Consider the following 15,874-nt stretch of genomic DNA (forward strand, 5'->3'; position numbering starts at 1 on the left):
CAATGGGATATATACGTAGAGCAAGGGGTGTGAAACATAAGGCCTGGGGGCCAGAATCAGCCAAGCAAGGCCTCCAATCCAGCCAATGGGAAGGCTTGGGGAAAAAGTAACCATCAGTTCATAAATTTCGGACTTATATTTTTCATAGGTTTTCCTATATTTTCACAGGTTTTACAGCTTTTTCTACTGATAAACACTTTGGCCATGGCCATTTACAACACATTTATAATTACATTATCTATGTCTGCAATTTTACACCTTTACTTCTTGCAGTTTAAGTCCAAACAATCATCCTGACAGATCTTTGTCATTTGCTACAACATTTCTTCATCGTGTAGAAAAACTGCTCTTCTTTGTCTTATGTGATGTTATCTAATTTATAAAAGTTATACCTAAACTTGTTCACGCTGAGCTGAAGATTGGGGTGAAAATAAGCCTGAATTTCTATAGTTGCACCAACTGAGCCGTGACAAGCCGGCTTTATTTCACTAGTCTTTGCCTCACCGGCAGGCCACGCACTTGTTTCACTAGTCCCGCGAGAGGGGGATCCATGGGCGGATAGCTAGATAGATGGATGGATGGATGGATGGATAACCCCGCTGCTCCCCTCCCTACTAGCCCCAGCTGTCAGCTCCCTTCCTGACTTCCCCACCCTGCCCCCGGTACCATGGCGTCCAGCGAGGAGGACGGCACGGTTGAGGAGAAGGAAAACAACAACAAAAAGAGAACGAAAAGCACCCTCGCTACCGCATGGCTCACTTTCTACAACATCGCCATGACCGCCGGGTACGTGCGTTATTCCGCCCCTGTCGCCTATTAATAAGAAAGGCAGTGAAGTTATAGCCGCTCCCTAAAAAACCGTAAGCGTGTGTTGCTGTTTATAGGACTGCGTCTCCGCCGAAAGTGCCTGTTCAGCTCGCTTGGATTTAGCAGTTCGTCGTCGCAATTGAGTTTGAGCAAGCTTTAGCGGTCAGTTTGGTAGTTTCTACGAAGAAACGAGCGACCGTTATTTGTCTCGAGTGTTGGAAAATGAATGAATGGTGTTTGGTGAAAGTGGCAGGCTGGCGCAACAGCCGTGTCCAAATAGGGCTGGCTGCATGGTGTCAGCGTCAAGGCCCACAGTGCGTCCGACAGTTGCAGTGATAAGTATAGCCGGACCGCGCTGACACTGGAGCTCAGGTCTGGGACAGTGAAGTGCTCAATGGGCACATTTTTAATAACAACAACGTTTGTGTGAAGAGAGCTTCCTGTGTTGTGATAAAGGACAAACACATGAGAACTTGAGAATAGCGGAGGTGTTGGGGTCACTGGATCAGTGGTGACTAAGCGCTTCCAGTTTGGCGCATGGCTTCAGGTACTGATCACTTTAATAATAATAATAATAATTATAACACGAAATAAAACAAGAATATATTTGTGCACATCGTTGTGACTCTGTCCAACTTAGTAACTTGTTTTTCATGTGTTAGTCAAAGATAAGTAAAATTGCAGCTGTCCAAATCTACTTGGCCCTATGTGGAAAACATTATATACACCCCTCCTCCCTCTATTATCCTCTTGATACATTATGAATTAACTGTGAATAACCCCATTTAAAAAAGAAAATCTGAGTTCAGTTTCACTACCCAAACCCAGGCCTGATTACTGCTAGATGTGTTGGATCAAGAAATCACTTAACTATAAGCTGTCTGACAAAGGGAAATAGGCTAAAAGATCTCAGATAGCAACGAGTAAAGCCACAATCTACAGAAACGACTGACAAACAAAGTAATTGACATCCATCAGTCTGGGATACAAAGTAATTTCTAAGGCCTTCGGCGTGAGAGCCATTATACGCAAATGGAGAAAACTTGAAACAGTTGCAAACCTTCCCAGTAGAGGTCGGCCTACCAACATTACTCTAAGAGCGCACAAGTGACTCATCCATTAGGTCACAAAAGAACCCAGAACATCTACAGAACTGCAGGCCTCACTTCAGTTAGGGTCAGAGTTCACGACTGAACAATAACAAAGAGGCTGGTCAAAAATGGCATCCATGGGAGAGTTCAAGGAGAAAACCACTGACGACAAAGAAAGGCTCATCTTGCCTAAAGTAACAGTGCTTTGCATAAAAAGAACATCATAGCAACAGGTGGTGGTAGTGTGATGGTCTGGTGCTGCTCTGTTGTTTCAGCACCAGGACGACTTGGTGTAATTGATGCTTTCTATTAGAAAATCCAGAATGAGAATCTCCAACCATTAGTTCATGGCTGGAAGCTCAAGCTCCCTCGGGTTATACAGCAGAAAAATGATCCTGGTTTTGGTGTGGTCTAGTCAAAGCCTGAACTGAAATCAGTTTGAGATAGTTTGGGATCATTATGATACACGGTTTAGGGTCCAGTTACTTTTTCACATAGGGCCGAGCAGATTTGGATAGCTTTCCCCCCTCGTAATAAATAAAATGTCATCATTTAAAAACTGTATTTTGCATCTTCTCTGTGTTTCCTTGTCTAATATTAAAATTTGTGACAAATATGCAAAAAATAGGAAATCGGGAAATGGGGTGAATTCTTTTTCACAGCACTGGTGTTGGTCTAGAACGTCACAGCTGGTGCGTCCTCAGTGAAAGGTGCATGACATCAGGGAAAGACGTGTACACACAAACATAGGTTTTCCTTATGAGGACATTTAGCGACAATATGCATTAAGAAAGCTTCACTTGCGCTCCGCTTATCAGTATGAGATCCTTTTTATAAATCAACTTAAATGGACTCACTGGTGGCTATAAACAGCTGAGTGAGGATGCTTCTTGGCTGCTCATCCTATCTACTGTGCAGGATTTTTTAAAGTTTTTTTATATAACATTGCAGCTGGATTTATTTTTTATAATATGTTGTTTTTTTTAACATGCACATGCAAGACTTGTGAGTTCTTAGAGGTTTTTTATTCATAACTATTATTAGAACATGTATTAATAGAGCTATTGTGTTCTACAGTTGTCTCATTCCTAAATTAACAAAAAACAAAGCTCATTAAAGTGTGTATCCTGTTTGTTTTTTGTTTTTGTTTTTTAAATGCCCTAACCCTTGACTGAATTCAAAGATTTAATCCAATTTTTTTTTTTAGATGTTTTTCTTTATTTCAAATTTTATTTGTCAGGGAAAATCTTCTACTCCCTCACATCAGAAAGGAGACAGTTGGGGTGGTTTGAGCATCTGGCTAGGATGCTTGCTGGTCCTGGTCGAGCTGTTGGGGTCTTGTCCAACTGGGAGGATGCCCTGGGGCAGACTCAGAACATGCAAGAAGGAGAGAAGGGATCAATCAAAAGGAAAATCCTGTTTTTCTGTGGTTTTACTTACACATAGAGTAAAGCTGGTGTGTTGCAGAGAGAGTTTGTAGCTGCTGCTATTCTTTAATATTTCACTGAAAGTGCCGTTACAATTGCCTGATGTAAAATGCTGCAGCTTTGGTTTGCTTTCTCAAGCTATTCCATTTTGCCCTCTTTATTATTTTGATTTTAGTTGCCAGTTTATTTATTCCAGTGCTCACTTTATGTATGGATAACTGTCTGATACATGTATACTTATAAATAGGGCTGCCACAAACGATTATTTTGATAGTCGACTAGTCACCGATTATTTTTGCGATTAGTCGACTAATCAGATCATCCATTGGACGTAAAACTACAGCTTATTGCACCAGCAGCATCTGCTCTTATATAACTATCATTAGCTTACAGCTTTAAGTGTTTAAGGTATGTGCTAACTAAAAATAAAGACAAGATGATAGTTTATTAAATTTTAATGAAATCTGCAGATTGTTGTGGTTTAATAAACTCCTTGCTATCTAAAATATAACAGGACACCGGAGTAAATTCTTGAGCATCTCACACTTCTGATAATCAGCTGTCTGCTTGACGTTTATTCAGCTGTGTAAAAACTTTAATCTCAGCCAAACCGATTTACTCAGGAACAAATAAAATACTAAAAAAAAAGCCAAACAATAACATTTTGAAGTTATCTAAGTGACTTATATATATATTTAACCTGAGTAGCGAAAGACGGCGGTGGGTTTGAAAACGATTTGCCGGGAGTCCGGTGTTCTCACGGCTCTAGTTAGCCTAGCCTAGCCTCCGGTTAGCTATCGAGCTAGTGGGTAACAGACATCTCTGAAAACGTCGGAGCACTTTTGAAAATATGTGGTGTCTTGATAAACTGAGCAGATATTTGAGGTTTACACAGTTTATTCTCGCCTGAAAATATGTTAAACATTTATTTTGTGGCCCAGAAAGAATAATAAGAGTAAAACCAACTAGCTGCCACCATTGTTGGAAACTGAGCTGGGCCGCGCTATGAATTCTGGGACACAGCTTCTTCTTCTTCGGGGTTTAACGGCAGTTGGCATCCTTGTACATGCAGTGCTGCCATCTTCTGTTTCAGTCTGTTATTACACTCTTAAATCCTGCTACTTATTCCTGCGTCTTTCAGGATCTTACAAAGCTTCAAACGACACGTCGACTATTAAATCAGTCGTCGACGATTTTGATAGTCGACGTAATCGTGACTAGTCGACTAATCGTGGCAGCCCTACTTATAAACATAATGTAAATTTGTCTACCATCAGAAATTGTGGCATAGCTGTTGAACCGTGGTTGTGGCCTAGTGAAAAACACAAACAGACCAGTTTTATGACAATGTTAGGTTTTTTGTATTTGTCTGGTGTCTCAGTGGAATAAACAGGTAACACCAGATAAATAGAGGCAGTAATGTCTGTCTGTTACAGAATACCTTTGAAGAAAAGTATTTATTTTACTTTATTACATGACATGGTGATTGATATAGTGAAAATCAGCATTTAGTGAGAGAATTTTTATCAGCTTTGTAGCCCAGTATGTCAGCATGTACTGGGAATTCCTTGGTTTCAGTGACAAGGTTAGAAAATGTTAATAATTTTTTTTAGTTTCATTCAGTATTTATGTTGTTTAAATTCCCAAGTTTTTTCCCTTTAAATTTACATCTCAAATGTGTTATTATAAGTTTCCTGTTCTATTCATATTGTCATCCTCAGTTTGATGTTATTATGAGGTGACTAAATGACTTAAATTAGGTTTAAAAGATTATATTTCCAGTTGTGTCACAGTTATTTTTGTTTGTTTTTTCCATTGCAGAAAAATGTCTGTCCTTTACACTCATTTTCTCCTTTCACATTTCAGTTGCACTGAGCGGTTGTGTGATTTTTATTTGTCTGCAGGTGGCTGGTTTTGGCCATGGCAATGACACGCTTCTACATACAGAAAGGCACACACAAGGGTCTGTACAGAAGTATAGCAAGGACACTCAAGTTTTTCCAGACCTTTGCATTAGTTGAGGTAAGACTTTTAAGTCTTAGAGACTGTGTGGAAAAAAAAAAAGAATTTCGGCCTGAAAATTGAAGAAAATGCATAACTTTATAGTTAATGGCCAGCAGGGGGCAACAGGTGGTAAAAAGCTATCGGTCAGTATATAAGTCTATGAGAAAACAACCATACTACTCAATTTTTTTTAAAATGACCTACTTAAACATTTATATCTTGATTTTTATGGTTGTAATCATCAGTTTTAAGGCTTGTCAACAGGGATATTAAGACCGATGCTAGCTCTGATGTTAATATTTGGTTATTTTGATATTTCAATTGATATTTTATACATTAACGGATTACTCTAACAGTTGTTATATGCAGTTATTTATTTGTTCACACTTGTTGTTGCGTTTGTGGCGTTCAAAAAGGGAAGATGCCCCCTGGTGGACAAACTATGAAATGACAACATCCTTAAGATAATTGAAGGGTGTTTCTCACTATTTTCTTTGCTTTAAAATTTCTCTGTTATAAATGCCAGTAAAGATAGATTAGTAAGTAGCTTATTTTGGCTGATAATATTATCCTGCCAATAAATCAGCTGAGCTATAATAAATAGACAATAGAGCAGGAGGGTGTAGCTTTATTGTCCTTGACAAATAGCTACCTAATAGGTGTGCAGTGTTCTTTTTTATATAATGGCAAGTGTATTTTGTCGTAAGCCTGTTTTTCGCTAGCCAAAACTATCATCCCAGTAGGATGAAAGTTAGTGAAGGATGCACTTTGCTAACAATGTTTTAGCTGGACAGTTTACCATCTTTTGTTCAAAGATGTTCTTGTCTGGTTTTAAATAGCCGAAATAGCAAATGGAAAGTTTCAGAATTAGTCCACAGACCATTGGGTGACACAATGGTGCCATGTCCATCTTTGATTTACAGTCTATAGCGTTTCCTGTCACAAGTGGGACTTTAGTGAATTAGTGAATTTAAAAAACAAATACTTTTTTCTTAGACTTTAACAAGGCAGTCATTTTTACTGCTGTTTGTGTTGCTTGTCTTACAGGTGGGACATTGTGCCATTGGTATGTGACAACTTACATGAAAATATTTGGCTAATTTGTACAGATTCAGATAAATTCCCTCATCTGGCCATGTATTTATTGGTGATTTTTGTTTCTTACTTTGGCTGTGTTGCAGGAATCGTGAGGACTTCTGTGATTGTAACTGGGGTTCAAGTGTGTTCGCGGATTTTTATGGTTTGGTTCATCACCAACAGCATCAGACAGGTGACTTTTATGATAAACCGCAACTCCGTGACTTTTTACAATTGATCAGTCTTTAGTTGACAGATTTCACCACAGTACTCTTAACCTCCACACACTGTATGTATTGTCACAACTATTCTGGAACACAGTCTGTCCAGTTGCTTTTTTTCCCCCACATAAAAATCGTACTTTTCTCATCTTTTTGCCTGTAAGAGCTGCACCTGTCAGGTTTGAAGCTTCTTTTAACTCTTTATTTTTTGCCATTTTCCTGACTTAAAGATCCAGAGTGAAGAAAGCGTAATCCTATTTCTGGTTGTGTGGACGATGACAGAGATTATCAGATATTCCTACTACACATTCAAACTGCTCAACCACCTGCCGTACTTCATCAAATGGGCCAGGTGGAGACACCGTTAGCTGGGGCTGGGATGAGTTTGAATTGTCTTTCCTGTTTCGGGACACTGTCTGAGCATGTCGGCCTAATCCGGTGAATTCACCTCTGGCATGCTTTCTTGGCCTTGTAGCGCCGCGCGTGTATTAAGTATCTGTCGTCTAATACAAAGAGGAGTCGCATGTGTGTGTTTATTGATTAGCACCTCATTAGCCATTCTGTTTGTGGTCAGTGATCTAACCACTAACACAGCACTCTGAGGAAACAGGAAAAGGTGAAATGCTTGTTTATCTTTTGGTTTAAAACATAAAGAATTTCTGAATAAGTTTAGTTAGTTGCTGAAAGAGGCTGAAACCAGGCATTTTTTGTGAAAGAAATATTCTCAGCTGTAGTGAAATATAATACCTGTCTTGTGTTGAAGGCAGAGTACTTGTGTTGTGTCGTTCTGGCCTCGAAACAGCTCACCTGAAACTGGAGTCGTTAGTAGAAAGGTGAGCCGTCCCCACTGAAGGCTGTCCAGCGCGCAGGCTCGGCATCTTAATTTTATTTATTCTTTCTGCTTCGCTGTGTCACGTGATTCTTCAGGCGGTCCATCTAATGCCAGCCACTCTTTTGTTTCTGCTCTGGATTCTTGTGCTCTTGAATGGCACCCTTCGCCTCCCCGCCCCCACCCTTCACGTCTTTCTTTAAGCACGGAGGAGACGACAGGCCCCTGGCAAGGGGCTCATGTTCAGCTGCTCCTGTTTTTAAGACCATCTGTTTTGGTCACGGAATGTTCACCCAACATTTCTCTCATCCGCTGAGACGCTCCCCCGAGCCTTTGCTGTGGTCCCCACTAAATACAGGAACTCTATAGTCCTGAGTCATGGCATATCATTTGGTCCTGGAGAGAGCTGCCATCATAGGAAGAGGCATGCTGTCTCACTGTTATTTGGGGCGGTGACGAGAAATTAAGTTGGTACTTTGTGATTAACTTAGTTGTGTGCAGGAGTTCTACTGTTGGTTTTTCAAGAACACAGTGTTTCCTTGCTGCTGGGTCTTCTTCCTCTTTTCTCCCATTATCCAAAGGAGTTCTGCAGGGCTCCACATTAGGTCCATTGCTCTTTTCTCGTTACATAAAGAACCTTTGTGATAATTTATCAAATGCTGCTTTCCATCTTTATGCAGATGATACAATTATCTGTTGTTCATCTCCTTCAGTAGCACAAACCCTATAATTCTGCAGTCTGCCTTTGATGTTGTTCAGTCCCATTTAACTCAACTTAAGTTGGTGTTAAATCCAGAGAAATCCAAGTTCATGTTATTCTCAAATGGCAAAGAGTTGTTAGCTACGTTTCCTAAGAGACATAGACTTTGTATATTCGCAGACTCTCCCATTAGCTGATCTTTATCTATAAATCTTTGCTTGGGCTAGTTCCCTCTTATTTATGTGTTTATATGTGTAAAAACCACAACCAGTGCAGCCTTCATTCTCACAATTTAATACAATTGATTGTCCCAAAAATCAGAACAGAATTGGGGAAAAAGGCTTTGAAATACGTTGCCCCTGCTTGCTGGAATAATCTGCAGAAGGAACTGAAATTATCGAGAGAATAACTCTTTTACTCGGTGTAATTGTTTTTAATGTCGCTATAATTTGATCTGTTTTTGTATATTTTTCACATGTTCATGTTTATGTTATATACTTATATACATGTATTTTGACTTTTGTTGCCATGATGTCAGGTCTCTCTTGGAAATGAGATTTTTAATCTCATTGAGATTTTACCTGGATAAATAAAGGACTATTAAGTAATAAAATACAAACAGCCTCTTTCTTAGGCACCAATATCTTTTTTTTTCTCAATTTCCAATATATTATGACCAATTTGTCACCACATATTGATGTGGTTACTATTTTTTTTTCCTGTGCATAGATTTAATGTCAGTGTTGCTAAAAAAATCCTCGCACTTTTTCAGTTCTTAGTTACTATATCATCACTACTGTAGCCTCTTCCTGATTGGCTGCTTTGCTTCATAAGGTCACAGTTCTGTATACGGTATGCAACTGAAGTTGTAATTGGACGGCATAGAATACATTTTTATTGCTATGAAGATGATACCCAGCTTTATTGATACATGAAGCCAGATGAAACACTCTGACTTAAACACATAAAGACTGATGACCTCTGATTTCCTGCTTCCAAATTCATAAAAACCTGAGGTTATTGTACTCTGTTCTAAAAATCTTAGAAATATCTTAGAAAAAAACAGATGTTTACTCTGGATGCTGTTAGCTTAACCTCTAATAACACTGTGAGGACTCTTGGAGTCGTTTTTGAACAGGATATGTCCTTCACTGAGCATATTAAAGAAATATGCAGGACTGCTTTGTTTCATCTGCACAACATCTCTAAAATTAGAAACGTCCCGTCTCAGAGTAGCGCTAAAAAGCTAGTTCATGCATTTATTACTTCTAGGCTGGACAATTGTAATTCGTTATTATCAGGCTTTCCGAAAAACTCCCTGATACAAAATCAGAATTGGACTACCTTATTAATTGCTTTGAATCTGAAATTTACATTTATTTCAGATAACCTGTTAACAGGCCCCAAAGATCAGTACATTACAGAGATTGATTCATTATTTAATTAATGTATTTTTGTGTTGTGTATCCATGTACATTTTCTGGTGATAGATTCAGTCCTACTGAGCGTGGACAGTGTCGGCATTGAACAGATTTCTTGGGCTGTTCCTTTCTCTTTAATATACCCCCAAAGTATTGCATGTTATTTAAGTCTGATGATATCCTTCTCCACTTTAAAGTTTTCCTTTTTCACCTCCTGTAGAGAAAACAGACATTTGTGTGATTTGAGGCGTGAGCGTTGTTTGTATCGTTTCCATATTTCTCTTCTGCCAAGCTTCATCTTGTCTGCCAGTGTTTGCACCATATGTTCCTGTGGATATACCGAATCTATACATCTGTTCATTCCAGCAACTTTTTATTTCAGGACTACTTTCTGGGTGCAGTTCAGTCCATATATGCTGGACCATATTGGAGCCCAACAAATTTGTCTTGGCCTTGTTTGACCATAGAACATGCTCCCAGTAATCGTCAGACTTTGATGATGTTTAACGTTGTTTAAAGTTGACCTGTTACCCTTTCCTTATTTTCTGCCAGATACATGTTTCAAACTGTTTCAAACAAGCAATTTAGGAAGCTTTTCTCTTCTTGCTTCTTTATGAGAGGGGATATCCCTGATTTGCCTCTGACTGTGAGTGCAGCAGCCCCACCCTCATGCTGCTTAAACTGCTGTTTGTGAGGGGAACCCAATCAGAAGAAAGTTGGTTAAAAGAGTTGCTTAAGAGGTAAAATGACTTATTTGCTATTTTGGTGGATAAACTGGAAGTCCTACTATAAGATAAACAACAACTGTGAGCCATGCAAAGCTAGAAACAAAAATGTGGAGCATAAGAGGTCTTTAATCGTTAATCTTGCAATTTCGAGTTGATTTTAGTTGATTAGTCATCTTGCATCATTTTCCATCTTTGTGAAATCTCATATGTTTCTTGCACAATTGTTTTGACAATTCCCTCATGTAATTCTAGGATGTAGATAGACACAGCCCATCCAACAAAGAGAACGTTCTGGTGCTTAGATTGTCAAACATCAGATTTAATCAGGACTGTTTTAGTAATAAGTAGTTTTAAGCGTTTAGCAGTGATTGCAGGTATATTCAGGTATATTGACAGTGAGCTTGAAACAATGCAGTTTTTGACATTTTATTTAAGATTATTTATTGGAGAGGTTTAAGTGACTTCTTTTGTATACCCTCTGTTCTTTGATGACCAGTCTAACCACTAAAATTGAACCTAGTATTTCTTATTCTTGTCTTTTGAGTTGCTTTAAAGAACTTCAATTGGTTTCTTTTATTTACTATAAATCAGATCTGTGGGAATTCATGCAGTGTATTCCCACATATTTGTGTGGGCTTTCTAATCTTGGAAAATTGGATTCAGTTCAATATTTTGGTCATTTTTGTTTGGTAATGTGCCCACTGCAAACAAACAGTGAGGCAAAAGATGCTGTGTTCCTGGTTGTTCTTAACATACCAGTTCACAAATTATAGTTTGGGAACATTAAAGTCTCAGATGTCAGAAGGTTTTTGCACACATGCCAGTTCAGTGGACCAATGTAATTATGCCTTCAGTTGCAAAACTGTGCACTGGCATGAAATAAGGTGAGGAGCTGCTGGAAAGTAATAATGCATATTTTATATCCAGCAGGCAATGAAACATTATTGTAACAACAAATCAGCTTATTACTTAATGCTGGAATATGATCTTATTCTTGACTTTCTCTCAATTAAAATGAACTGCATGAACAAAAAGGTTGAATTTTTTTTTAAACTTTTGCATGTGAACAGCATGAAAGTGTAAAAAGAAAATGATACCTTGGAGTTATCCAGAGCCAAAATCACTCAGAATTCCTGAAGATGGAAAAAATGTGAAAATATTACTTTTTTACAATGTGCTGCTTGACCACCATATCTCTGGAATACCTCGAGGGAAGTTTTATGTCCACAACTCAAGGCAGCTTTTGTTACAGTGTCTGGCCCCTGTGTCAGTCATCTTCCTGTGTTTTCAATATGCATGTGAGTGTATTAACATCCTCTGACTGTCAACTGTCCTAACTGTGTGAGTGCTAAAGTGATCACGCTGCTGGATTTGAAGACATCCATCCTGCTCTTTCTTCTTCCCCCAGATACAACCTCTTCATTGTCTTGTACCCGGTGGGAGTCGTTGGTGAGCTGCTCACCATTTATGCTGCGCTGCCGTTCGTACGCAGGTCTGGAATGTACTCCATGAGGCTCCCAAACAAGTATAACGTGTCGTTTGACTACTACTACTGCCTCATCATCGTCATGCTGTCCTACATCCCATGTAAGAAGCAAATTTCATGCCTACATTGTGCACTTTCAGTTTTGGCATGTAGGTCAAAATCCTGCATGATTTTTAAACTGTATTTTCTCCTGTTGTGGTACAAATAATTCTGCCTGTTCTGCTCAAAAGCAGCTTTTCTGTCCTGTGGTGCAATGTTTGGTGGCATTTTATAATTTGAATAGAATCATCTGTTGTGGTATATCCAATTTTATTTGGAATATACTGTGTGTTCACATGTCGTACATAATTTTGAATATAAAGATCGTTTTTCATAACACAGCTGTCAATGACTCCTTGAAGTCTAGAATCCATAGACTTCACCAGATGTTGTTTTCTCTCATTGATTTGTGATGCTACCTTCAGTTGCTGGTTTTTGTCTTTCTGCATTCATTTAATAACTATTGATCTGAGATTGGGTGACTGACTTGGCCACTGAAGAATATCCCTTTTCTTGGGCTTGAGAAACTCTTGGCTTGCTTTTGCAGTTTGCTTTGGCTTGTTCTCAATTTGCACAGTGAAGCTCTGTCTGATCGGTTTTGCAGTATTTGGCTGAATCTGAGCAGAGAGTGTAGTCCTGTACACTTATTATTCACAGCACTGTCACAAGTCACAGATTAGATTTAAATTTTAATCTAGTCCAATCTGGTCTTCTCATTCATGATTATAACAAGTGGGTTGCAACTTGTTGTAAACTCTGTGTTTCCATCCATGAAGCCATCTCTTGTTCATCGACTTTGATAGTACTCCTACTTTCTCCACACTCTTGACTGAGCTCAGTGTTGTAAAGGGTTTTTCTTAACCATGGAAATAATTCTGCGATCATCCCGTGTAGTTGTTTCTTGTGGTCTTCTGGACCTTTTGATGTTAATGAGCTAACCAATTCATTTATTCTTTTTAAGAATTAACCACATTCTTGATTCGGCCACAAGTTTTTGCTGTCTCACTAATGATGGCCTACTTCACTCTAGGGCTGCCACAAACGATTATTTTGATAGTCGACTAGTCACCGATTATTTTTGCGATTAGTCGACTAATCAGATCATCATCCATTAGACATAAAACTACAGCTTATTGCACCAGCAGCATCTGCTCTTATATAACTATCATTAGCTTACAGCTTTAAGTGTTTAAGGTCTGTGCTAACTAAAAATAAAGACAAGATGATAGTTTATTAAATTTTAATGAAATTTGCAGATTGTTTCGGTGAAGTTTAATAAACTCCTTGCTATCTAAAATATAACAGGACACTGGAGTATATTCTGGAGCATCTCACACTTCTGATAATCAGCTGTCTGCTTGACGTTTATTCAGCTGTGTAAAAACTATAACTTTAATCTCAGACAAACCGATTTACTCAGGAACAAATAAAATACTAAAAAAAAAAAGCCAAACAATAACATTTAAGTTATCTAAGTGACTCATATATATTTAACCTGAGTAGCGAAAGACGGCGGTGGGTTTGAAAACGATTTGCGGGGAGTCCGGTGTTCTCACGGCGCTAGTGAGCCTAGCCCCCGGCTCGCTAACGAGCTAGTGGGTAACAGACGTCTCCGAAAACGTCGGAGCGCTTTTGAAAATATGTGGTGTCCTGATAAACTGAGCAGATATTTGAGGTTTACACAGCTACATTCTCGCCTGAAAATATGTTAAACGTTTATTTTGTGGCCCAGAAAGAATAATAAGAGTAACATTAAAACTAACTAGCTGCCGCCATTGTTGGAAACTGCGCTGGGCCGCGCTATGAATTCTGGGACACAGCTGCTTCTTCTCCTTCTTCTTCTTCTTCTTCTTCTTCTTGGTTTAACGGTAGCTGACATCCTTGTACATGCAATGCTGCCATCTTCTGTTTCAGTCCGTTATTACACTCTTAAATCCTGCCACTTATTCCTGCGTCTTTTGTGATCGTACAAAGTTTCAAACGACGCGTCGACTATTAAATCAGTCGTCGACGATTTTGATAGTCGACGTAATCGTGACTAGTCGACAAATCGTGGCAGCCCTACTTCACTCCCACTGACATGTCTTTGGTCCTCAGGTTGAGAGTTCCAGTGAAAAGATACCGAATGCAAGTTCAACACCTGGAAGCAACTCCAGGTCTCTTGCCTGCATAATTTGTCATGAAATGATGGGAGGGAGTAAGACTCACTTGTTCATGTACTTTTGAGCCCCTGAAAACATACTGCACTGTATGAAAATGGCTGTAACTGCTCAACAGTTCATGCAAAATGCGTGTCAAATCCTTTGAATTAAAGCTGAAAGTTTTTACTTAAATCCGATGTTGATTATTTGATACAAAACGACAAAAATAGCCTTTGTTCAAAAAAATACGGACCAAATGTCATGGAATATATGGAAAAGTTGTCAGCTGTAATAGGCTCCAGGCTTTGCCAGACCACCCCAGTGGCTTATGTCTGTGAATGCATGTCTTCCCACTGTGCTGCTTCTTATTCAGAATTGAGACCAAGTTGAGAGTTGTGAATTTGTATTTCACTCTAACTTGCTTTCGTTTGTGTTCATCATAGTCACAGTCACCCTGAACACGCTCTCGTCTTTCTCGCAGTGTTTCCTCAGCTCTACTTCCACATGCTGCGGCAGAGAAGAAGGATGCTTCACGGGGAGGTCATAGTGGAGAAGGACGACTAGACGAGCACCACCTCCCACCTTCATTTGAGCCAGCCTGCCCTCCACTTCACCCTCACCTCCACCACCGCTTCATCTTCATCTCTGTCTCACCTTTTAGCACCATCAGCCATTACATTCTTCATTGCACGGGACCTAAAGAACCACACAGCTGACAATGGTTACCACCCAGTGACAATCAGTAATAACGACAAAGCCACGGAGTAAAACCACAGTAGTAATACCACATCTGGAGTGTTTCTTTGCAAGATTCATTCCTATCTGAATGGTAATATTGGAAACATGTTTACAGTCCCAGTGTTGCTGGAGCTAGAGACAGAAGCCTGTGGCGTCACATCTCAGCACTCAGAGATCACGAGTCCTTTATTCACCCACCAGCCTTACTGCATCTTGTTGCACTGAAGCATCGCAGCCTGAGAGAAACGAGCACTGAGCCACAACACTGCACCCCGAAGAAGGAAGAGCCAAATGAGGGGGAGGGGGGTGTTAAATTAGTCGCCTCAATTAAATTCATCATTCAGCCCATGCAATTGGCAGATTAAGTGTATATTAAGTATTTCATATATAAAATAAGCTTTCAAAGCGAGATTATTCATACCTCAACAATAAATCTACATTTGGACAATATGCTGCTTCTTGTGTGTATGTGTGTAACCCTATGTGTAAACGATGCAATGTGAAATGAGCAGTTAATCATATTTCTTAACAGTAATTTATTCGCATACTGTGAGCAAGCACAGCTCCGACTTAACATTGTGTCCACTTGGCTCAGCTCGTGCTTTCTTTTATGTTGTTCTGATGTTTACTATGTCAAATTAATTTACAAGAGTGCATCTTAAACCAAATTCGAGTCTTCACAAAAGTAGTAACTTCTTTTTTTCTCTATAGGCCGCTGTAGGTATGAGACTACGATTCAAATTTATGTGAGCACTTCAGTCTTCAGTCTCTGTCTTGTTTGTTTTTGAAAATATCCGGTGTCTACATCGATTGGACAGTAGTTAGACTCCCTCCTACCAAAGGTGCTATTGTGAGATCATTTTAGTCTTCTGTGCAGCTGAAGGAGTGACTGTGATTGGAGATGACCTAAAGCAGGAAATCAGGATGTGAAATGACTGAGAGGAAATGTTAGCGAAGAACTGCATAGCCCATGGTTATCAAAGAAAAAAACCTTTTTGCTTGTAATCTGGGTTAGTGGGAAAACAATAAAAGAAAGTTATTTAAGGGAAAAAAACTATAAAAATGTGAAAATACCTTTATGTGCAAATTCAATAAACTAAATTCTACAGTACTGAAGAGTTTTGTGATGAACTTCACTCTGGATCTAGAACTCAGCCGCTGAGTA

At 39.2% G+C, this 15,874-nt stretch overlaps 1 protein-coding gene across 1 annotated transcript; it reads left to right on the forward strand.

Moving 5' to 3' along the window:
- Nucleotides 1-561: 561 nt before the first annotated feature.
- On the forward strand, nt 562-15,820 carry hacd1 (3-hydroxyacyl-CoA dehydratase 1). The gene is made up of 7 exons (XM_004546866.6): nt 562-786; nt 5,230-5,347; nt 6,377-6,395; nt 6,511-6,599; nt 6,858-6,979; nt 11,714-11,892; nt 14,453-15,820. The coding sequence occupies exons 1-7, from the start codon at nt 668-670 to the stop codon at nt 14,533-14,535; spliced, it is 729 nt and encodes a 242-aa protein (XP_004546923.1). The 5' UTR covers nt 562-667; the 3' UTR covers nt 14,536-15,820.
- Nucleotides 15,821-15,874: the final 54 nt, after the last annotated feature.

The sequence above is a fragment of the Maylandia zebra genome, linkage group LG9, assembly GCF_041146795.1.
Source record: "Maylandia zebra isolate NMK-2024a linkage group LG9, Mzebra_GT3a, whole genome shotgun sequence".
NCBI lineage: Eukaryota > Metazoa > Chordata > Actinopteri > Cichliformes > Cichlidae > Maylandia > Maylandia zebra.

Coding starts and splice junctions, on each gene's coding strand:
- hacd1 (XM_004546866.6), top strand. CDS start 668: ATGGCGTCCAGCGAGGAGGACGGCACGGTTGAGGAGAAGGAAAACAAC. Junction 6,600..6,857: donor TCACCAACAGCATCAGACAG/GTGACTTTTATG, acceptor CCTGACTTAAAG/ATCCAGAGTGAAGAAAGCGT. Junction 11,893..14,452: donor CATGCTGTCCTACATCCCAT/GTAAGAAGCAAA, acceptor TCTTTCTCGCAG/TGTTTCCTCAGCTCTACTTC.